This window comes from Haemorhous mexicanus, chromosome 1 (assembly GCF_027477595.1).
Source record: "Haemorhous mexicanus isolate bHaeMex1 chromosome 1, bHaeMex1.pri, whole genome shotgun sequence".
Taxonomy (NCBI): Eukaryota; Metazoa; Chordata; class Aves; order Passeriformes; family Fringillidae; genus Haemorhous; species Haemorhous mexicanus.
Window position 1 is genome coordinate 108044604 of NC_082341.1, and position 24225 is coordinate 108068828.

The window sequence follows — 24225 nt, forward strand, 5'->3', positions numbered from 1 at the left end:
TAAATCCAGGCATCTCCAAAAACATGTATTTTTTTATGTGTACTTAGCAATAGAACAAAGGAGAAAGGAAATTCTGTTTTGTAGAGGTATTCAATTTTTGCAATTCAGTTTATTCTTTTAAAAAGAACTCTGGAGTCTCTGAACTTAGAGAGAATGGGATTGTGGTCTTGAAGCCACAGAAAACGTTGACTTTTTACTTACTTTTTCTTAATGCAAGGCATTTAGTTTGATTGCCTTTTCTCTGTGTTACATGGATGTGTATTTGACACTAAATGTTATTGCTTAATAAAATACATGCAAATATGGAAAATGTTTTCTCTTGTCCTTCAATTTCAGGGTAACGGGCACATTCTGAGTACAAGAGCAGCAGGCTTGTCATTACAGCCATATGAGGAGTATTCTAATTCAGTGAGACTTGTATCAGACAATTTCATAGAGTTTAATACAAAAAAGGCAATAGACCGAGAAATGTTGATGACTGTTCTGGCAAATGTGACCCATCTTCTGATCAGAGCCAACTACAACATTGCCAAAAAGGCTGTGTACAGGTAAGTGAGATACAATATTCAAGTTAATCTATATTGTTCTATTATTTTTCTGCATATGAATCATGATTCTTAGGGGCAGTATTCCTAAAGTTTTATGTTGTTTATTGAATTTTCTTAAGACCAGTTTTTGTCCCCAAAACACAGTCATATAGAGTGTGTGGTAAGGGACATTTGATTTTAAAGATATCTGATAACAGATGTTGTCTTCTGCTTTAAAGTAATAGTGCATAAAAGTCATATTACAACGGCTGCTTTTTTAGGGGGAAATGCCTCCAGAACTCCCTGCAGTATGCTTATTTGAGTATGTGGCAAGTTAATCCATCACTGCCTATTGAAAACCTATCAGTAAAGACACTGATTGTCATTTCTTTTGATGTTTGTTTGTGGATGTTATTGAGACTCATCTCTAAGGGAGTCCTTAATAGGAAAATTAAGCTGCAACAGATTAGCTGATCATTCCATAGTCTCAAAGCAACATTGGCAGTATCTGTGTCAGATCTTAGAGATCTTTGTTTAACCTCTTCTCCAAGATATCGGAATAAAGTTGTATTGCTCTCAAGGGAATCAGCTTCATCATTTACTTAATTCCCTTCACTCACTTTCAACCTTTCTTCCTTATTCCCTAATTAGAGCATGTTGCTAATAACACTTAAGTTGTGGATTCAAACCCCTATATGGGTCATTTATTTAAGAGCTGGACTTGATGATCCCTTAAAACTCAAAATATTCTGTGAATATTCTGTCATTTGGTAGCATTTTGTGTTAATAAAATAGGAACTGATACCAAATTTGCTTTGTGCCCCCACACCACTCTGGTGAAATTTATGTTCATTTAGGGATAGTGTGTTGTTCTAAAGGATTGTTTGTAAATATTTCTTACAAAAATGTTACCTGTGGCTGAGGATGTTGTTTCTTCCAGTAACAATAATGATAACAGGAGACATCTGCAAATGCTGTGATAAAAGTATGATCACAGACTTCTTGGAAAAGAGATTAGTGCCTATTCCTCAGTTGTCCCTGCCAGGGAGCAGTGCTCAGTGGTGTTACCTCCCCAGAAGCAAACTGTCCTGCTGAAGATCAAGTCTGGGGAAATGTATGATGATGTGATGTTTTCCTGCTTAACCCTAGGCTGGACTCTGTGACCCTGGATACTGCAAGTGCAAATGTTATAGATCTTTCTTCAGCTCCAGATGTGGAATTCTGTGAATGTCCTCAGGGTTACACAGGATTATCCTGTGAGGTAACCTCTTACAGTGTTTTGTATATGCAAAATTATCTCCTATTGTAAAGGCAGGCTGCCTTTAATTAAACTGCCATTAAAGTGTATGTTCTGTGGTGAATTGCTGCCTACTATACTTTATGCAATCCTGAAGGTATTTTCTTTCAGATACTCTAAACAGGATTTTAAAGTTATTTCTTGAATTCTTTTTCATGGCACTAAAATATGATGATGTGCTTCAGAATATCAGTGTTTCCGAGGGAGCAGCTGTTAAAGCTCTGTGAAGCTGTTTTGAGCTTACCTTACTCATTAACAGCACTTTTTCTGGAGCTCTGGATCGTATTTAGTTTATTCGTATTATGTGCCATTAAGTTTATGGAGGCAATGAGGAATCTTAGCAGAGAGGAATGCTAGCTTTTGGAAGAGCCCACAAGGATGAAATGCATTGTGCAAGGTGGTGTCTTGTTTATCTGTAAATAGAAGATTTAGAGAGGCACAGTCCTACTGCAGACTAGCAGGAATTATTTTGACAAATAATTTCAGTATGAAAATCCTGAAATTGTGCTATAGCATTGTTAATGATTCTGCAGAGGTGGTAGAATATCTTTTCTATTGTCCCATAATAAGGAATGTCACATATTAAACCACACAAAAAACTTTCGTGCCTCCAAGGAACAAAAGGATGAATCAAAGTTTTATGGAGTTAATTCTTATCCCCTTTAGCCAGTGCAAGTAAAAAACAACCACTTGAAAAGAGCTACAGTGACATCAATAGAGTTGAAAGAGCATTCAGTTACCACAGTGTGAAAGGGTTGGATGGTGGGTGGTCGGAAGTGCACTCTTTGAAAAAGTTGTGATGTGTATTTTCAACACACATAATGCTACTGCTTTTTTCCCCTTCATTTCTTTTCAGTCCTGTCTCCCTGGGTACTACCGTGTGGATGGAATACTCTTTGGAGGTATTTGTCAGCCCTGCAAGTGCAATGGGCACGCAACTGAGTGTGACATTCACGGTGTTTGCTTTGTAAGTCATCCTGCAAAGTGTTCTGCGTTTTAAGCATCTATTTAGGAGTTAAGAGAGCATTTTGACTGTGGAAGACAAGTTTACAGTGCACATATTTTCAAGCTATGGGTACCAAGTGTTTATTTTTGTTGGTTTTCATTGTTTAGTTCAGAGTATTTTTCAAGACTCCATTATTGTGTTTTCCAATAAACGATTTGTTTCAGTTTATCATTTCAAGTGGGGCATAGTCAGAACTAATACAAAAATGCCATTATATACTGGCTGATAAAAATCTTGATTTTGGTTGCTGCAGGTTCCTGAAAAGAACAAATTTAAGTGGTGAATATCTGTTTTCAGATATATGTGCATCTTCCATGACTAACACCAGAGGAAATTGCACTTTACCTTGTGAAGAGAAAATTTAGCTCTCAGCTCTCTTCTGAAAATTAAAGGTTACTGGAATAAAATGGCTAAACACCAGTAAAAACTGTATAAGTTTGTTACTGCAAATGTGTGCAATATGTGAAATACATTTAAGTATGTGTATAAGTAATGTGGCTGGTTTCATAAATTATATTCTAAAATGTAAGAAAAACCAATCAAGATTGTCATAACTCAGGAAAAAAAAACAAACACTAATTTTCAGAGTTCTAGGCAGTTCTTCATGGCTTGAAGAATGGCTTCCTTGATGTCATCCTGCATGCAGACTGCTGTAGGAATCCCTCAGGGGCCAAAAAACCATCAAGAGAAAATACAAAAAGATTTTTTCCATGTCTCTCAGGCTTGTCAACACAACACAACAGGACCTTTCTGTGATCAGTGCTTGCCTGGCTTCTATGGAAATCCATCCCAGGGAACATCTGAGGACTGCCAGCCCTGTGCATGTCCTCTGAGTTCTGCTGCAAACAAGTAAGCTTCTTATGCAAGACTGTCTTTTGCATCTTCAGCAAAACCAGAAAGTGAGAAAAAGAAAAATCCCATGACATCTGAAGGAGAGACAAAAGGAATTGTTTTTCTTCATCTTTGTTTGCATATATCTCATAGAAGCATTGTGGTTTGAGGTAGACAAATATATAGACTAGGCTAAGACAGGTTGAGTGAACTGGTATGATTTTGCATGGTGGATGAAAGTAATAATTCAACCTGTCCTTGAACTTTGCGCCAAAACTATGGTTATCTTCCGTGTTTTTTCAGAAAACAGTAGAAGGACAGAAGTGTTGTATCTGAAAAAAAGGAACTCAGTACAGCAGTTGTAGTGCTTTGCTAGAATGAAAGCCAAGTTTTTAGGAAGTTTTAAAATCTTGTTTTTAAAGTAAAAAACCCAAGAGTTTTTAAAAATTATATGTTTATTATTTTGACACGTTGTAATATTAAAAGCATTGATAAACTAGGAAAAATTGCAATTGTGTGTTTATATAGCTAGGTGCAAGGAAGGGTGGATATTGAATTTTTGCAGGAGTCTTGTGATTCTGTGCATTGATGCCAGCTGCCCTAAATATTCTTGTTAGTTTCAGTCCCACTTGCCAGCTGAGTGAAGAAGGTGGAATTGTCTGTGACAAATGTCTTCCTGGCTATACTGGTTCTCAGTGTGAAAGGTAGGTACACTAACTTTGGGTGAAACATCTATATCATTGCCATCACTAGGTGTTATCATCCTATCTTCCTACTATTGTTCATAGCACATGTACAGAACATGCCTAATAACATTTTCCTTCCTATTTAGACTTTCATTGTAATATGGAGACACTTTAGTTTAAAATTTAACAGGAGTGTGGTCATGTCATACACTCTCCCTTCAGTGAGGAGAGTGTATGACATGACCACACTCCAGCTGACAAAGTTTTTAAACTAATGCAGGTGTGCTAATGGTTACTATGGGAATCCTCTGATGGCTGGACAGTCGTGTGCTCCTTGTGAATGCAATGGCAATGTAGACCCTCAAGAAGAGGGCCACTGTGATCCCTTCACAGGACAGTGCCTGAAATGTCTGGGGAACACAGCAGGTCACCACTGTGAAAAGTGTGCTGATGGTTATTATGGGGATGCAGTGATTGACAAAAACTGTCGTGGTAAGTTGTTATTTTTATTACTCTAAACATTTAAAGAACACAAAAATGTGCAAAATGGATGGGGACATGTGCATCTTTGCTGAAAGAGTTAACCTTCAAGTTGTGAGTAGGCATGTGCAGGTTGAAAACTCTGAGGCTGGGTTAGGCTGAGGAAGGGGAATGTATTATGTTAAAGTTTTATACTTGGTATCCCTGGAACTTACTGGTTTGCTTAACACTGTCCCTCCAGTGACATGCTGGACACATTTCCTACTTCTGAATGTCACATATAGGGCTGAAAGAAAAAAGCTTTTCAAATACAGCTATTCAGAGGTGTTTTGTTTTTAAAATTTTAGTCCAAATGCACAGGCATTTCTGTGGTATATTAGCATCTGTGGGATATAAACAGATGAAACACATCATATACCAGATTTTGAATTCTGTGTAATAATGAATGCCTATAGATACACATGACTAATTTTTAAACTTGGTTTCTTTTTGTCTGATCACAAGCCTGTGCCTGCCACGTGAATGGTTCCCTTTCAAGTACTTGTCAACATGAGACTGGCATCTGCTCCTGCAAATCAAATGTAATTGGAGAAAGATGTGATAAATGCTTGGTAAGCAGATATATTGCCTGTTGCTAATGTATAGATTTTCTTGTCTTCCTCTTTATCTGTCGATTGTGATTTGAGCAGATACAGAGAATAGCAGCAAATAGGTTTGGGGGAGAGGGGCCTATGGAGTGGAGACCAAGGATGCAGAGGTTTTTGTGGCTGAAAATTGCTCTGCATGTGCTCCTTGCAGATGTGAAGCTGTGTAATTGACTCAGCACCCTCCTGCATAGGGCTGTTCAGGCTGGTGCTGACAGGGTGCAGTCAAAAACCAAACCAAACACTGTTAACAAACCTGAAGGGATCTTAGAGCTGTGCTTCTGTAAAAGCACAAATGAAGTCTGAGTAGGGAATATCTGAAGAAATGCGGGTGGTGATAATACATACATCGTGGCTGAATGCCAACAAGGGATTCAGCTGAAAGGCAAGCCTGTTACAGCGACATGCAGACATTCACTGGTGATACAAACCAGCAGTTTCCAGTCTATGCTAAGTGTAGAACTACATCAGAGACCAGAGCAGGAAATCTGTGACCAGTTGCTGCCTTTTGGGCTGGCCCAGCTGAATGACTTTGAGCATGCATGTACGCTGGGTCACTGACCTGCTCTTTTCTAGGCTTTCAGTCATAGTCACAGGTATCTGTGCTTGATCAGCACAGCCCACCCTCACCTCATGCAAGTCTTTAAATTAGAATAGCATCAGGCTTCAAAACATAGTGTTTTGTTTGTGAGATTAAGGACCATGAGAGCATTTCAGGGTTGAGTTTTTCACCCGAGGGCATATTTCTTTGTAGCTGGCAGCAGTGAAGACATAATGCCAGGGACTCTTTCCACAGCAGTCACACAAGTGCTGGCCAAGATTCATGCAGGTCCGACATCATGGGGAGTAAACAAGAGAAAACAAGAGTGTATATTGTAGTATTTTCAAAAATTTATGAGACGGCACAAATCTATTTCTTCTCCAACAGAATGGGTATTATGGGCTGCTTACTGGGCTTGGCTGTGTTCCCTGCAACTGCAGTCAGTTTGGCTCAGTGTCCGAGGACTGCAATCATCAGGGGCAGTGTCACTGTGTGCCAGGAGTGGCTGGAGAGAAGTGTGATCGCTGTGCTCATGGCTTTTACGCATTCCAGGATGGTGGCTGCACACGTAAGCTCTAATCCATGATCCTTCCAGGGTTTGTCTGGAATTTCTTTCAGCAGTATATTGTATGTTGAACTCTGGCAAAGGTCAGTTGTTGTGATGACAATACAGAAGAATCTGTAGGAAGGTCTACTAATACTTTGATGAAGTTAGGGAACAAAACATTTCTTTGCTTACTCTGTGCTCCTTGTAAAAGGTGGTGACTATGAAATAACTCATAAAGGGTGCATGAGAGAAATATTACATCCTCAATGGCTCCTTTGTCTCTTTATTACAAAACCCTTCAGTCCTTCAAAGAGAATGAAACCTTTTTTTCTGCAGTTGGGAAAATGAAGATCTATGCCTAGAGAATTTTACTTTCTTTTTTTCTCATTTAAATCTTAAATATGTGTTTCATACTTTGATATGAAGTCATTGGCTCTGTTTCCCCATCATCACCTGGACGTATGCAATTTTTAATCATGATAAGGAAGAAATTGTTCTTCTAAAAGGAGAACATGCCATCAAAACCTAATTTTTCATGTTAATAAGATGCCCTTTTCAGTACTGTATAGCTAAAGGAATGCCTGCCTTTTCTCCAGCCAGACAAAACCACTTTTTTCATGCCTCAAACAGTATATTAAAATAAAATATGCAGTGAGATTGTGAAACGATTGTTTTGAAATGAATATACTTTGTCTATACTAAGAATCAAAGATCCCTTGGGTACCTTTGACCATTTCATTATTGGAAAATACTTAAATGTTAACAAAAAGATTTAAAAAATCACTTCACTGAAATTCTGCTTTTTATCTGGAATAGTACTTTGTTTCTTAAATAGCCAAGTGCATCCTGCAGTAGTTAGTTATTATAAAAATAGTTATTCATTCTTGAGCATTAATCCTTTCACCTGCTTTCACCAGAAAACATTAGCTTATCTCCTGATGAGTTTTGTGCCCTCTAGCATAGAAAAGTTTTCCTACAAATGTACTCGACTCCAAAAGTAATTTTATTTGGTCTTGTTGATCCCCTTGTGAAAGTGCTGCTCTGCTTTTTGAAACACCAAATAGGCTAAGCCAATAAGCAATAATGGGCTTCCAGTAAAAAGATGAAATGTCACTGTGGTCATTATTTGTTTCTCAGTGATTAGGGATGGCGAGGGATTCCTAGTGGAACAGACAAATGTACTGCATAAGAAAAATAAGACTATTGGTGGTCTTGGAATTTCTTCTCTGTAGTAAAGTGTGGATAAAGTTAACATTTGGTCCTGTTTCTCTTGCAGCCTGTGACTGTGCCCATACTCAGAACAACTGTGATACTGATTCTGGCCAATGCATTTGTCCCCCTCACACTCAGGGACAAAAGTGTGAACTCTGTGAAGAAAATTACTGGGGACTCTCTCCTAAACATGGTTGCAAGGTATGGTAGGATGGGTGAAAAGTCATGGCTGTTAAAAACAATTTGCCTTATACAAATGTCAGAAATGGACTCTTTTTTTTGAAAACCATGATCTTTATTCTGTCTCAGTGTTAATGCAACATGCTCACATTAAAACAAAAAACAGCAAAACAACAGGTGGCACAATGTTTATTGAGGAACCTTCTAAGAGGACTGTCTTTGACAATACTTTCAGAATGCTTATTCTGGATAGGTGCAAAGTTCACACTGAAATTGTGAGGTGTGTATTCTAACATTTAGGTGTTTAAATAGTAGTACTAAACCAGATTTATAGCAGCAAGGGGCATCTGGGAACATAGTTTCTATGCAAATCAGTAAGTGATAATATTACAGATTTAAGAATATTGGAAGTGTCTTGAAAGTTACTGCAGGCATTTTTTCTGAAAATTTGTAGTTTAAATGGTATAATCTAGTTAATGTTTCATGGATGGAACAGTGGTAGCTCCCATTATCTCAGCTTAATTCTTATGGTTAAGCAACAAAATGCCAAGTCAGTGCAGATCCAAGGAACTGCATCCATTTAATGCCTTTAGGTTCATGCAGTAAATTCCTGTCAGGTATGGCATCGGTCCAAACTACTTTAAATGTTGAGATTTTAAAAAGCCTCAATTACATGAATGTAATGGGTAACTTCAGTGGAGAAACCACAAATACAATCAACTTGACAAGGTCTGTCGTTACATGCAGTAAGTATTTAAGTGTCAGCCAAATTGGTATCCTTTTTCTCTCTTTAATTTTTTAGAGTAAGAATGATAAAGTAGTCCTAATAAGTCTTCAGAGTTAACCATCTTAGTGATTTACAGTAACACAGTTGGCAACTAGTCTTTAAACCACGGCTTTGTCAGCTGTTAGCTTACTGTCATTCTTACCTAACATACTGCAAATACAATGTGCTGGTCCTTGTGCATTTCCTTGTGCAGGTGTTCATTTCATAGGGTGATTCCACAGCACTTGCCAATGATCTGGTGCAATTAAATATGCAATTGCTCTCTTTGGCTAGGTTATTTATCATTCCTTTTGGTTGCAGCATCACAGTAATGAATATGAAATACTCTTAAGTATTTTAGACCCTTTCTTGATACAGCAAACATTAATGTGATCTCCAGATAATAGTCCCAACAGAGGGATATACCCTGTCCTGAATAGTCAGATGTGGTAGTTTAGGATCAGGACCAATGTCTTCTGGCAAATCCAGGAGAGACTCTTTGTGTGCTCTCTACATGGATAAATGGGGGAGATGCTGAGAAGCCCAGACTGTATGGTTTTGCATCAGGGAATGCATAAGTGGTTACTTTATCTGGCTCTGTTTCTAGAGGTTTTGTTGATATTTGGTATCCATTTCTAGTGCATTAGTAGTGTAGCAGAGCTGTAGTCTTGTTTAGATTACAATCCTTTTCATGTGTGCTGCAGCACAGTGCATTGTACCTTGGAGTCTTTATTTATCTTTGTCACAAGTAGCTAGAGATTGAATACATGTAAATTATTACTATCTTAGAGTTTGATGTTCAGAGCTGGGGACCTTTACTGATACCTGACAGCTGAAGTTGTCAACCTGTGTGACCATAAAGTGTATTAAACTAGGTATTATAGTACCCAGTGCTAGAGTAAAAACTGCTTAATACAAAGAGTGCCGTGGGTAAACAGCAAAATTGTGAAGAATGCTAAAGGATAGACAGTAATTCTTCTGGAACTTGTGGGTTTTGGCATGCAGGACTTGGCAAGGTAAAGGCTTTTCATCTCACAGAGAGCTAATGAGCAAAAAAACTCAGGGGAAATGCTTACAGTAGATGGTGATAGATGGAATGTACTTTTTGCCTGTGTTAGAAATAACCATAGACCAAAACTGGGCTTGTGAAGTAACCACAGATAAGAAATTAAGAGGGAAGGCTAATCTACACTGCTTCAAAAAAGAATGACAAATAAAGTACACCCACTTTGCATGTTTGTAATACCAGGTTCATATTACTGATTGCATAATGAAGGGTGCACTCTGCTGGGAAACAGTGTTCCTTTGGTACTGAGCTGCACTGCATGTTGAGCTTCCCACCTTTGGGATGCAGTGAGAGTCTTGGTTCTTCATCACATAGTAAATGTAGCTTGAGCAAGATGCAAAAGCTATTAATGCTTCTTGAAATCTTAACAGAATGTTGGTTTTAAGATTTCCTTTCTGTCATATATATAAAATGCTGATACAGATTTCTTTCATTCAGCACTTATACAACATTATTTAATTTACTTGCTGTACTCAATTACTAGTACTGTAAATTAAGTATTTTGGATATATTTTTGTTTTCTGGAACAGATTCCTTCAACTCCTTTAGTTCCCAATCCATGTTTGGGAACCAACAAAGCTTATAACTTTTTGCCATCCACTGTTTACTGGAAATGCAGTTCTTTGCTAAAAAAACAAACCAAACAACCTCATTTCTGTGTGGAATTTCTTCTCTTTTATTATTATACAGTATTTATTGACAAACATTGAGTTTTAAGGGTCATTTTTAAATTTACTGTGCTGTTTCTGTTGTAAGAATTTTTTATTTTAAAAGATCTGCTATTTATGAACCTTTCTTCTCTTCTGCTAAGGCTTGCAATTGTAGCAGCACTGGTTCAGCCAATCTCCAGTGCGATGTGTTGACAGGTCAATGCCAGTGCAAAACTGAATTTGGAGGACGGGACTGTTCCAGGTGTGCCTTGGGCTACAGGGACTACCCAGACTGTGTTGCCTGTGACTGTGATTTGAGTGGAACCAAAGTGGAGATGTGTAATGGCACCAAAGGAGTTTGTGGTTGCGAAGAAGAAACTGGTGTCTGCACCTGCAAGGTACTGAGTCATTCATCCCCTTCTGGGAAAGCATTAGTGCTTTCTAGACATTGAGTGCATTGAAGTCAAGGAAAATACAGGGCTGAAAGGACTTCAAAAGGCAATCTGCATCATTTGTGAGTACACCTTGATCATTGCTAAAGGATTTCCTGTGACAGATCTTACTGTTAGTCAGGAAAAATTCAAAACCATTGAAGTTTTTCTGTTTGTACACATTTGGTTTGGGAACAACACATTAGTTCAGATGATAAAGCCTGCTTTTTTGAAAATTCAAATTATGATGGGAATAAACCAATAAATACTAAATGGAGAATCTCAGTGTTTTTTGAAATATATTTATGTTGAAAGTTCAAATTAATTGCCTTTGCTGGAACCAGTGCTTAAGAATAACTCAGATATATTGCTAATAGTGAACTCTGATATTCTTGTATATAGGGGAGGAAACATTAAAAACACAGATAGTATGGATTTTTCTGAAAAGATGGGAATCATTTCTTGAAAAACTGAGTGATAGAAAACTTACTTCAAGACAACAAATTTATCCCTTCATAGGTCTCTGTCCAATCTCTAGTTAAAGGTACCATTGGGCATTGACTGTAGTTTTTGGTGTTTCTTGAGGTTCAGCTTACCAATTGGGAATTGAGTGCAAAAATAGACACTTGGGAAGAGGTCCCTTGATTTCTATTCATACTAAGCAATTTATTTGTTTTTTAGAGCTCATTTTCAGATGCAGGTTTGGGAGGAAATTCTGTCTTGAGTTGAAATACATAGCTGCTAATTTTTGACAGTCAAATATATGAGCTTAACTTAAATGTTCGGTGGTTGTTTGTGGGGAGTTTTGTGTGTGTGTGGTTTTTGTTTTTTTGTTTTTTCTTTTTTTTAAGAAAGAAAGCGAAACAGCATTGGAAAGTAATGAAAAAAGTAATGTACTGCACAGTAAAACAGATTGCATACAATAATTGATATTCTGCTATGTAATTTATGTAGCAACTAGTTTTTCTTCAAAAAATAATCATCTTTCATTTAGATAGTGAAGTATTATGAGTGTATTGTTACTTTTTTTTTTTAATATCCTTCAGGAAAATGTTTTTGGTCTACAATGCAGTGAGTGTAAACCTGGAACTTTTGGTCTGTCTGCTAACAGTGCACTAGGATGTACTCCATGCTTCTGTTTTGGGATGTCCACATCTTGTTCAGAACTAGAAGACCATGTGAGAATTCCTGTAAGTAAAGCAATATAATCACACATAGACAGTTTGCTGTTATCCTCATGTTAGGTACCATGCTGGTGTGCACATTTAATGGATCAGGCTGAGTGTTCTGACTGGCTTATGGGGCCAGTGACACAGGTCAGAACAGAAAAGAAAGCAAATGTAAGTGGTCATACTCTTCTTTCTGGAACCTTGTGTTTCCCTCTTCACTTCTTAAAAAAAGTAAATATCAGACGTGTTTTTCAGTTTTTTGGGTTGGGCATTTATTACTCTTAAGATGGACCCTTGACTGTTAACAGGATATTTTGTTGAATGAATCTTTTGCTCTGTGTGTTGCAGATAACATTAACTCCAGATCAGGCTATTCTGCATGTAGTAGCTCAAAGTAACCTGACTGGAACAGTGGAAGGAGTATTTTCACAATTTCCTGATATTTTATTGGATGCTGCCATAGTCAGAAAACACCTAAATACAGAAACATTTTACTGGAAGTTACCAGAGCAGTTTCAGGGAGACCAGGTAAGAACATTAAATAATTTGAATGCTTTGTAGATAACTTTGTTGTCTGATAGACAATCCTTTTCTCTAGAACAGTAACTTTATCTTCATAACATGTTTCTATGTTAGTTCTATTCTTGTAAGTCATAATATTGTAACTATTCTGTGATAGAACTTACATATAGCAAACATGAACAATATATTTACATTACCCTTTCCTAAGAAGAGTCTTCTTGACCCTGTAAATTGGAAACACCCATATTTAATTACTTCACAGTTTCTGTGGGGGACTAAACAGTGATATATTCAGTTTCATTTTAGAAACCTAAAAAAAAATTTCAACCTTCATGCTAGAGTCACTATATAGCTCATGGAATCTCTATTACTTAGGAATTGAATGTAAACTGAGTGCACACCTTGAGAGGGTCTAGGTGAAGAAACTAAGACTGCTTTTTAGAAATATGTATTTAACCTTGGTGGAAAAGCCACTGAGTTTAAGTCAGTTTTCATGTTTTATTGCCAATATTTCAATGGACTGGCAGTTTTCCAGTCTACAGATGATGTTAAGATATCTTCAGCTAGTAGCTCGAACCTTAGAATAAATAATAATAGTAATAATTTTTAATCCAAACAGCTCATGGCCTATGGAGGGAAGCTGAGATATACTGTTGCCTTTTATGCTTTGGATGGCTTTGGAACCTCAAATTTTGAGCCACAGATTCTAATGAAAGGAGGTCACACCAGCAAGCTGGTTATCTATGTAGACATCCCTTCTCCAGAAAATGGAGTAAGAACTGACAAGGAAGTAGAAATGAAGGAGGTAAGCCAAAATACAGGCAGGAACACAGCATTACTTTGAAGTAAACATGAATGTTCCTGGTTTTAATAATAAAGAAATAAATAATAATAATAATAATTAATGTGTTATCTTTCACTAGGATTCTTGGAAGTATTTTAACTCTGTGTCTGATGAGCCTGTCTTACGTTCTGACTTCATGTCTGTGCTCAGCAATGTTGAATACATCCTTATCAAGGCAGCTTATGGCCAAGGATTACAGCAAAGCAGGTAAAGCAACCTCTGATTGCATTTATTTATTGTATTGCACTTATTATGAATTAATTTACAAATTGCCCCAACTGAGCTATAAAGACTTACCTCAGAGAAATTTACAATTTCCTATTTAAGACTTCTGTTCTTCCTCTGACAAGAAAACATTTATGACTTTTCATTGCAGCAGAATCCCTGTTGAATTATTTTTTTGTGAAATACTAAATGACTCGCTCTGCTGCTTTCTTTGATAGCAAAACACACAAGGAAGAAGAGGCTGATGCAGTGCTCTGCAGGACTGATGATATAGTTGAATATTTTATATTTTCTAAAATATTCCCTTTCCATCTTATTTTTATGGATGTTGAATTTTTTGTTTCTTTTTTCAGTTGAAGCACATGATCCCCTGAGTTCTTGGATTTGTATCAATCTAGGTGTCTCCTGTAGCTTGAAACACTCTGGGCAGTGGCAATAAGATAGTCCTACCTCAGAACAGTAGCATTTTATTACCCTTCTGTCCAGAGCTGTTACTAATGAGAAGGAGGGGATGGGATATCATAATTTCATCTGTCAATCTGGAAACAGACAAGACAAGCAAAGGTGCACCCAATGAAAACCCAATGTCTGTACATCTTCACAGCTCTGAAGAAGTCTGATTCTACCTCCAGATTTTGTGTTATTTTTGATTCACATGCCCCCAATTATCTTTTTGTTAGCTCTGTCCAAATTTGTGGCATGAGCCAAATGCAATTGTCTAATATCTCTGAGGAAGAATAACATACTCTTGCATGGTGGGTTTGGGAAGTTTTCCAGATCAAGAGGGGAGGGATCAACCTTTATTACTTTGAATAATTTCTGCTGTGTTTGGCTGTAGATTAAGTCCTATAACTAAGTTAAAAATGTTCAGTTTTTGAGATGGGAAATTATGGAAGATTATGTATTGTAGCCTTGCCCTTGAAGCCTGAAAATGTTTTTGGATCTTGTTTTCATGCTGCTTAAGATGTTCACACTCTCTTCTGCATATGTCTTGTAGAATTGCAAATATCTCAATGGAAATGGCAGTCAGGTTTGAAGAAATGCATCTAGGCAGACCTCTAGCTCATCTTGTAGAGCAATGTAGGTGTCCTGCTGGTTACACTGGATTGTCCTGCCAGGTACTGAACCCTTGAATCCTTTTTGTGTGTCTAATAGTGTGAAAATAAAAAAAAAAATATAAAAAATTACTTTAATGGCTTTTAAAATTGTTGTTGCTATTGATAACTGTGATAATTTCTTTAAAATTTTACTTTATTCCCCTTACAACTAGAGCTGTGCTCCAGGATACTACAGGGGGAAGCATACAGAACTCAGTGTAAGAGAGCCTCACACTCTGCTAGCACCTTGTGTGCCATGTCAGTGCAACAACCATAGTGAAACCTGTGATCCTGACACTGGGAAGTGCTTGGTATGTACATCTTATACATTCTTCTGTTGATTTCACCTGAGCATACAATGGCAGTAACCTGTCCAAGGAGTTTTTAAAAGAAATATACAGCTGTACTACTTTGATAAAGTGTGAATTTTTTTCCCCCTACAGCTCTGAAAAATGGCAAATGTGAATAGTTTCCCTTATGGTCCATTCAGTAAAATTAGCAAGATTTTGGGGCACTAACATACTCAAAATCATTAATTAGTTTTAATTTTACTTTTAATGTTACTTCTATATTGGTTGAATTTGTCTGTTTTTCTGTGAGACTTTCTGGCCTTTTGGACAAGGTCTGATTAGGCACACACACACAAAAAAAAAAGATTCAGTAAACCATACTGCACCACAGACTTAAATCAAAGGTAATTTTTTTCTCAGGAAGAGAATCCTCTGGGCAGCTTTAAATGAGGCTTTTTTTTTCTTTTATGCCCAGAGACTACAGTATTGTAGGGATATGCCTCAGCTAAGTTGATTTGCTCACTTTTCTCATTTTATCCCAAAGGTTGCAAAGAGGGGTCACATATGACTAACACATTTCCTCTCTCTTGTGGTCTGATAGCCTATGGACAGCAAATTCTCAGCTAACCAAATAAGGCATATTAAGTCCATTCCCTGACATTGCTCAGTATTTTTTTCTAATTATTTCCCTCCTGTTGCTTTATTTTTCCAGCGGTGACTGGGTTAGTTCAAAGTCAACTTCTACTGAATTCATTCTTGAAGTTAGTTTTTAAGTGAGTTTCCTTAGTCCTTCAGGCTTTTCCAAGCCATTCTTTTGCTTTCAGGTTTGCACACAAGTATGTCTCTCATGAGTAAGAACTAAGGTTCTCACTTTTGCAAGGCTAAGGTGCATAGGTCTTTCACAGAGGTGAAGAATCATCATTCTTCCTCTTAGTTTTTTTGTTGAGGGTTAGCAAGTCATCTGTGTCTTGGGATTACTTCTCAGACATTTCCAGCTGAGTGGTGTAGGCAAGAGGGTTGGTTTTCACCTGACTTCTGCTCCCATAAAATAGGAGATTGCATTGCTACTGTTTACCTCACCAACCAAGCTAAAATACACACTAGCAGGTATATGAAATACAGAATAAGAAAAAAGAAAGGTTAAAAGAAAAAAGGGAGGGGAAAGCAGAAAAATGTTTTTTGTTCAGTTGGGGGACTAGTCAGTTAAATTGTGTTTATAATACCAATTTAGTGTTTTAATATTAACAGCACTGGTTATTGATCAGTACTCTTGACAAATAAAATGTAGTGTCTGTTAATCCTAACTGGTGATAGTCCTCAGCATTTGCTGAAATACTGAAACAGAAAAACCAAGTATTCTGTTTAATTTTTCCTTTTTGTTTATTTGTTTCTTTTGTTTAGACTTTTTGTTTTGTGGGTTTTTTTAGGATTTTTGTTTTGTACTGTAATGTCCTGACCTGAATTGATTAATAGTAGCAAAAATACATAGACTTTATGGAAATTTAAAAAAGAAATTAGGTCAGCCTGCCTGAAGGAGCATTCACATAAGACAAAATATGCTGGCATTCTGTTTACATAAAAAGTTTTTTCACTCAGAGAATGCTGACCGGGGGTAGTGACATATAGAGATCATTGTTGGAAACTGTACACATTATATTGATAAAGGAGATAAAGTTACTTCTGTTGTTTGTTGTTGTTTTTAACCGTCTGAATTTTGTGTCTCAGAACTGCAGAGATAACACAGTTGGTGATTACTGCAGTGCTTGTGCCCCAGGCTACTATGGGAAAGTAACTGGATCTGCCAATGACTGCTCTCCCTGTGCCTGTCCCAGAGCCAACCCTGTCAGGTAACCAGGACTGACTAAATCCAGTGCACATTTCACCATTCCCATTTCTTGTGTTTGTCCAACCTCCTACTCCTTCTGCTCCTCCTACACTATGGCAGTAGGGGTTGGTTATTGTTATGGGTCCTTAATTTTTAGACATTTGAATGCTGCCTATTTTTGTTTAATAAATGGAGCTTGCATTCTGAGCTGTACTGGTAACTCTATGAAATTTTAAAATAAAAAGATTAGGTGATAAATGAGTAATTTTTTTCTCTAAGACAGACACGTAGACTGTTTTATAGATAGTTGACTAAGTTGCTGTGACATTTTGTAGTATCAAATATGAGTCTCCTTCATTCACAGAACAGTACTTTTGTGTTTACAAAGATTCAGGTCATCCCCACTCAGTGCAGGAACTTTTCATGAGATCAGTCCAAGGGGAATTACAAATATTCTTTTGTCTGAAATTTATAGATATGCTTGTTTAGTAGAGGAACAGTTACCTTTGTATTTTGACAAACAAAATGCTGTACAGGCTGGGTTTTTTTCTGAAGCTTAAGAAGCATATTTCTTGTTTGCTTTTGTATAATCAAGTCAGAATGAGAGTCTAGCAATTCTGGTGTTTTCATGCAAGTCTCAGTTAAATATATAAAATAGTCATATCATACAGTATCCATTTTACATTGTCTTACCTTTTCAAAGGAAGGCCATAATGTGCTCTAGGATGTTCTGCAGTAATGGAGCTGCATTGGGAAAGCAAACTTAACTAATTTAAAGTACAAAATCTAGAGAAATGCAATCAGATTAAACAGAAGGTGCTGTGGCTTACAGTATTTAACCCGTGACTGAAGGTGTTATCTGTCTTTGTCTGGTCTTTTATTTATATGATAGCAGGTATTTGTCTATCCTTCCCCTAGTTTTAGTCCCACTTGTGTCCTGAAAGGTGCTCATGATTACCACTGTGATGCCTGTCTCCCAGGATATGAAGGACAGTACTGTGAAAGGTGAGTTACACATGATGTTCCAATTTATTCCCAACTCCCCAGAGCAGTTTGGTTAACATGAGCCATATGTGCACTCAGATTATTCAGTGTTCATAAATAAGTGTATAAATGAGCGCTCAAGGACTTGGAGTGATTTTCTAGTTACTGTTGAACTATTAAAAACAACCCCAAGCTGTCAGTAAATGTAACATCTGATGGCACGATGAGTACCCCGTGATGTTCAGTGTGCCATTCCTCCCTGCAGGTGCTCCCCTGGCTACTATGGTTCCCCTCAGCTCCCCGGTGGCAGCTGCCGTGTGTGCCAGTGCAATCCGGGCGGTTCCATTCACGGGAATTGCGATGGTGCCAGCGGGCAGTGCCTCTGCAAGCCAGGAGTGACGGGACAGCTCTGCGAGGAGTGTGAACCCAGGCACCTTCTGCTGGAGGACGAGTGTGTCTGTAGGTGCTTTTTAAATTGTTTACTTTCCCAAGGGGCTGTGGTCTGCTCCAGTGGTATTTTTGTGCACATGGTTATTCCCTGGATGGGTTTATGGTGTCAGGCCCTGTTCTTTCTGTGAAGGAAAGAAACCTACTGGAATAATTACCAATATAATTGGATGGGACGTGCCTGAGCTTGTCTGGCCCTTGCTGCTTGACCAAATAGCGTCAACTGTTGTATTTTCACCCCAGAGACGCCTTTGGCTAAGCGGGATGCTGCAGCTGGGCACTTGGAGGCAAGTCCAGGCATCCATCCAGGAGCTCGGGTGGTCCTCAGGTTTACCTCTGGTGGAGAAGCTTTAAGGTGGTGGTGAAGGAAAGGAGTCGGTTCTGATGGAGGCTTATGATCCAGATCTTTATTCCTGGCCCACAGGCCTCTGAATCCAGCAACAACTCCAACAGAACTCTTGACTGTGTGGTTTGCTCGCCCTTTTACTGGGGGAGAGGGGGAGGGAAGGAACATGGGGACCACCAACCAGGTGCAGGAGAGGAGGTCTTAAGGGACAAAGGACACCTGGATGGCCCAGTGTCCCCACAGGGGTGGAGGGCATCTTTTGAATTCTGCCAATCACTGACACCCTTCTGGAATGCCTGGATTGACAGGCAGTGCTCAGCAGGGGGCAAGAGAGGGGCAAGGAGATGTGACTGGCACACCTGGCCAGGGAGGAACTGAGGTATCAGAGGCAAACCATGACATCACACAGCAACAGAAACCGTAATAACTTACTATTTTTGTAAAACAGAGAGGTCTGGAGAAGATATTCTCTGGAGGTCTCATCCAACCTCATCCATTCTGTGAACACAGAGGAAACTACAGTAGAGATCATAATGTCAGCCAAGCAGTTAATTCTTAAACTGGCATATTTAGTCTTACAAACAAGTTTAAGGGAAGATAATTTTAAGACTTTTGCGGACTGTATAATATCTTGTTTATTGCAAAATCTTGAATTCCTATGTCATTGACCCTTTGGATGTGAGGTTGCTGTAATAATACTCTTGGAATTATGCCAGGTTTATAGGCATTCTCCACCAATAATAAGTCATACTCCCCCAATAATTACTCTTGTAATTCTCTATGAGAGTGTAAGTAGCAGAAAGGCACATCTAGTACAGCAGTCTGCTTCTATAATGAATTGGAATTTAGAACTCAGGTTTTATTTTGTGTAAATAAAAAAAAAATCTAAGAAATAAATGGAATTACAGGACTGTAGGCTTGAATTTCCTGTCTGCCATACCTGTTTGACTGAGTGGCTTCAATGTGGATTTATTGCAAAATAGCTAAATAGGCTCAATAAGCTTATAATACATAAAGCAGCTCGATAGTTAGCAGGACCAATAGGGCTCTAATGTGTGCTAACCTAAGGAGAATGTATTTGGAATAAGTTCACTCTTGGGCAAGAAGGGAAAGGCAAGACTACAAATCTGTGCATTCAGAGTTATTATACTTTATCACTCTTAACTCAAAAGATGAAGGCACATACTGTCTAAATCAAAAGTGCAGTATTTTTTGTCTTCATTTTAGTATTAATACTGCTTTCTTAAATTTTTTATTTAGCTTGTGATGACAATTGCACAGGAGTTTTGTTAAACAGTTTGGACAATCTCAACGAGGCCATGCTTTCAGTGAACCTCACTGGTATTGACCGTGTGCCCTATGGGATATTGTCAGAGTTGGAGAATGCAACACAACATCTGAAGGTAAATGAACACATAAACAGCAGAAATATTCTGTCACACTTTTAAAGCAAAACTTGCGGCCACCCACAGGTGCTAGTAATTTGACAGAAGGCCTCCTGAAGTTCATTGCTTGAATATGTGTAAGTGATGCCAGGTTAAGACCATTATGTTTGCTGTGGAAATATACCTTAAGTTCTTTGGCTGCCTGTATAAGTTTCTTTTCATCTGTTGCACTGGCATTTAAATTAATGGATTGATATATTTTTCAATTACCAGTCAGATTTTCTGAATGTGCTGTATGTATGTGCTTCACCTAGATTATGTGCCTTAAATCTGGCCAGCAAGAGGATTAACTTTCAGTGGTGAAATAGAAACAGCAGACAAGGTCTTCTACCTTTTTAGTCCCTTTGCTAAAGAGCTGCCAAGGCATAGATTTAGATAGATTCCCTGGAGTTCCCTGGGTCCTTCCCTGGATTGATATGCTGCTTTTCCATTAGCAAGGGTGCTTGGGGTGCAGCAGTTTGCTTTCTTTTTGTCAGTGTGGCAGTCCAAGTGCTTTACTCTGTCCTTCATCTCAGGACAGTAAAGTCAGGTGGACTGTTTCAGTGTTGGACACTTTCAGACTGCTTGGGGCTAACTTCCCTTCAGCTCCTCCCCCCCTTAAACAAAGCATGAAATACCACTTTTTGTGATTCCAGAAGGTCATTTATTGTTGCTGAGGAATAGGCTCATGTGGCCTCTGCACAAAAACAGAGATAAACAGGAACCTCCCTTTTTCATGACTACTAAAAATAAGCACATTTATTCGTAAGAGTCTTCTCAGTAATAGTCAAGCAGAAAAGCTCTGAGTTAGAAACAAAGCTATCTTCTTTGTATTTCACCATATCACAAGAAAATCAAAATAATGTGTCTTTTTGCGCTGCCAAATTCAGCAAATTAAAGTATTGAATTCTAATTTCTTCTATTTAAGATATAAGGCAGAATGAGTTCCAATCAGTGTACTTTGAAATGTTAATAATTACAATAATTGATGGCAAACTTGATTAAATTACATGTTTATGCTTCAGCAGAGGTACTCTTGTCCTTCAATTTTACTTGCTAACCTTTTAGTTTGAAAGCTTCAGTTAGGCTTTTCTTCTTTATGTCCTAAGGCATAAGTGTACTGAAGTATTGTTATACTTCAAGGATACAATTCACTTGCTTTTTATAATTAGTTTGTGTTTGTTTGCTCCTGCGCCATCATCTTTTACTTGGAAACATTATTCATATGTAGTTTTTATTGAGCACTTAACAGCAAAGAAAAATCAAATCTTATGTAAAAATAAGGGCAGTTTAAATTTCTACTTACTTCTTAAGTAAGTTTAGCTTTCTTAACTATAGTAAGTTTGTAGTAAGTTCACCATAAGTAGTTAAGTAAGCTTCTACTTACTTTTTGCTTTTTAAGTTTTAGTATATACATTTTTTCAATATTAAAATTAAATTGAAGCCAGATGTCACTGTCTTGGAAGTAGGTGCTTAAAGTGATATAAAACTTCTTGTGACTCATGTAATTTCATTTATATCGGGCCACAGTGTTTTTTAAATAACTTAATTGTGGGGGTAAGTTGATAGTCTTTTAATTTTTCTCTGTTTGGAAGCAGGTATTCCCCCTTTTCTGGACATTTAAAGATAACCTTGTCTTTTGCCTTGTACCAAAGAAACTGTGGCTGGAGGCCAGAACATCCCCAAGGTTATTTCTGTGAATTGCAGATCTTCCCTGAAGGGCTGTCCCTCACTGTGCTGCCTCTGCCTCATGTTGGTTTCTCAGGAACCCGAGTACTTCCTCTTTTCTGTACCTTTCTGTGGGTCCTTTGCTAATGACAACATTACCAAATCAGATTGTCCATTGGAAGACTTAAGTAGTTCTGTTTTTCTAGTTAAAGCCTCCTGCTTTACTCCACCTGATATCCCTAAACTTTGTTGCTGTCCTGTCCTGCTTTTTTGAACTAGGCTTTTAAAGAAACCTGCAGGGCTTAAAGGCTCAAGAGCTTTAGCTTTCTCTTTCACTTGTTTTAATGCTGAGGAAAAGACTTTGAAATTTCCATTTGACACAAGGCTGGATACTCTTGTGTAGTACTTTTTAAAAAATTTGGATTTTAATTATATGTATGTATGTATGTGTGTTTATTTATTTATTTATTTGTAACTTATTAGGGTATTTACAATGATTGGCTCTGAAACATCTGAAATCTGAAAATAACCTTTCCTAGACTTGCTCTCCCTGTAAGAGATGCCCTAAGTTTCTTTGCATCTTTAGAGAAGTGGTATTCTGTTTCAGGCCTTGACTGTATCAAATATAATAGACTTGGGTACAATGACCTATTTATTGCTGTGTGGTGCAGGTTTGAGGTGACCTTGAAGGCAAATACAGCCTATTACTCTTTCTCATTGACAAAGGGACCCACAGGACTGCTGATCTCCAGGGTCACCCTCACAGATACACCCTAGTGCAGCTGTTCTTACAGGACCAGTTGCTGAAATGATAGCAGCTATGGTACTGGATGAAATATTTAATTTGAAGGGTCTTGGAACTCCTCAAAGTAGTTTATTTGGGCAGCTCAGACTGCGGTGGAATTGAGAATTAGGAATGCAGAACTGCTGCTTCCTTCCTTTTTTCTCAATTAAAAATACAACATGTCTGGATTCTTGCTTATTTAAAGAAATGGTACACTGTGTTGCATGAACTGTAGGTGTGTAGTTACTTTGTCATCTTGTGTGCTTTGAAAATCAGTCCTTTCCAACATATAAATAATCTAAATAGTGTGCATAATTATTTTCTTCCCAACTTTTCTGGACCCACAACGTCTTCAAATTACAATGAGCTGTCACTTCTCATTTCTTATAGAGGTCTATAGTTCCTAGAGATGACCCAACTTACTCTTTAGATACAGCAAAAGAAAATCTTCTGAATTTATCAGGAGGAATTGATTACTTGCATGAAGAGGTAGGTGCTGGCTTCTTTATTCTTAGCCTATCTGGAGAAATAATTTGAGATTTCATAGCTTAATATCAGAATGCTAGAGACTTGTTCAGAAATTACTTAAAATCTATAGAGTTCAGTGAAAGAATTCAGTCCATGCTGTAGTCTTCCTGAAAAGGGGAGTTAATTGCTTTGTGGAAATCTTCTGCAAATGACAGTGGCTTATGATATTGTCCAGGAGATGTACATGGTTTCTGTTTAAGTTAAAAGTTTTTTAGTACTGTGTTCCTTTAATGTTCTTAAACTGGAGAGAGTGAGTTACTTTTTTCTCATTGGTTTTAATAAGTGGAGCTTATTAAAAGTTATGTCATAGCTGAATGCTCACCAAAAAGTCCTTGATGCCTGTAGTGTTGTATTTAAAATGATCTCAGGAGAAATAAATCTGTTAAAGTCTCACAGGAAAGATAGACAACATCTTGATTTATCCAGTCTTAACAGAAGAATAGTTGTAGGTAGGAAATAGACCATAGTACTTCAGCCAATAGATCTCATTTGCTGACCAAATGTTCTCATAATTTTCTGGCCATGTATAGAGAATCTAACCAGGTGCTTCCACTGAGTGCTGTTATTGTATTGCATTAATATTGATGTATCCAGAACAGTGATTATCTTAACAAACATTAGTAGTACCTAAAATATTATGTAATATTTACTTAGTTAAAGAAATAGCTTTGCTAATTATGAGCTTACTGATTATGGAAATAATTGATAACTCTGATCTGAGAGTCTGGAACTTTAAACACAAGGCATCTGCAAGGATGGAAGCATCAGAGATTTGTAAACCAGTTGGATCTACCTTATCAAAAAGTATTGTTTCCTTAAATGAAAATATTCTCAATATTAAGAAAATAAGCATAAAAACAATAGACAAGAGTCAGGAATTAATCTTGGGTACAATGGAGTTTTAGGAGAACTGTGAAATATCATCTCTGATTTTATTCTAGACAACTAGATTTTTGAAAAAAGCTCAGCAGCTTGACACAATGACTCAGAAAACCAGGAATAAAAGTCAAGAACTGACTGGCTTTATTGACACAGTGCATACAACCATCAAAGGTATCTTCTTTTTAAGATATTTCCATTTCTTTATAAAATTTAGTAAGGGTATGCCCTTGGCAACTCTTAAAGTTCTATGTCCATGGAAAATGCTACGGTTTGCACTGGGGATTCAAATATGTTCTTTAATGGCATGACTGAATTGGTTATTCTCC

The 24225-nt window shown here is 37.6% G+C and overlaps 1 protein-coding gene across 1 annotated transcript in view; it reads left to right on the forward strand.

Annotated features, from left to right (window-relative positions):
• Positions 1 to 24225, forward strand: part of LAMA1 (laminin subunit alpha 1) — a 98724-nt gene that overhangs the window by 45769 nt on the left and 28730 nt on the right. Inside the window, exons 14-35 of the mRNA XM_059843661.1 lie at positions 337 to 548; positions 1677 to 1788; positions 2681 to 2791; positions 3552 to 3679; positions 4279 to 4365; positions 4628 to 4839; positions 5332 to 5438; positions 6400 to 6580; positions 7836 to 7972; positions 10595 to 10831; positions 11911 to 12054; positions 12382 to 12561; positions 13175 to 13360; positions 13479 to 13606; positions 14622 to 14742; positions 14895 to 15032; positions 16737 to 16858; positions 17755 to 17841; positions 18086 to 18279; positions 19874 to 20016; positions 22880 to 22978; positions 23959 to 24070. Of these exons, the coding sequence (XP_059699644.1) occupies positions 337 to 548; positions 1677 to 1788; positions 2681 to 2791; positions 3552 to 3679; positions 4279 to 4365; positions 4628 to 4839; positions 5332 to 5438; positions 6400 to 6580; positions 7836 to 7972; positions 10595 to 10831; positions 11911 to 12054; positions 12382 to 12561; positions 13175 to 13360; positions 13479 to 13606; positions 14622 to 14742; positions 14895 to 15032; positions 16737 to 16858; positions 17755 to 17841; positions 18086 to 18279; positions 19874 to 20016; positions 22880 to 22978; positions 23959 to 24070 (3178 nt within the window). The remainder of the gene's footprint in view (positions 1 to 336; positions 549 to 1676; positions 1789 to 2680; positions 2792 to 3551; positions 3680 to 4278; positions 4366 to 4627; positions 4840 to 5331; positions 5439 to 6399; positions 6581 to 7835; positions 7973 to 10594; positions 10832 to 11910; positions 12055 to 12381; positions 12562 to 13174; positions 13361 to 13478; positions 13607 to 14621; positions 14743 to 14894; positions 15033 to 16736; positions 16859 to 17754; positions 17842 to 18085; positions 18280 to 19873; positions 20017 to 22879; positions 22979 to 23958; positions 24071 to 24225) is intronic.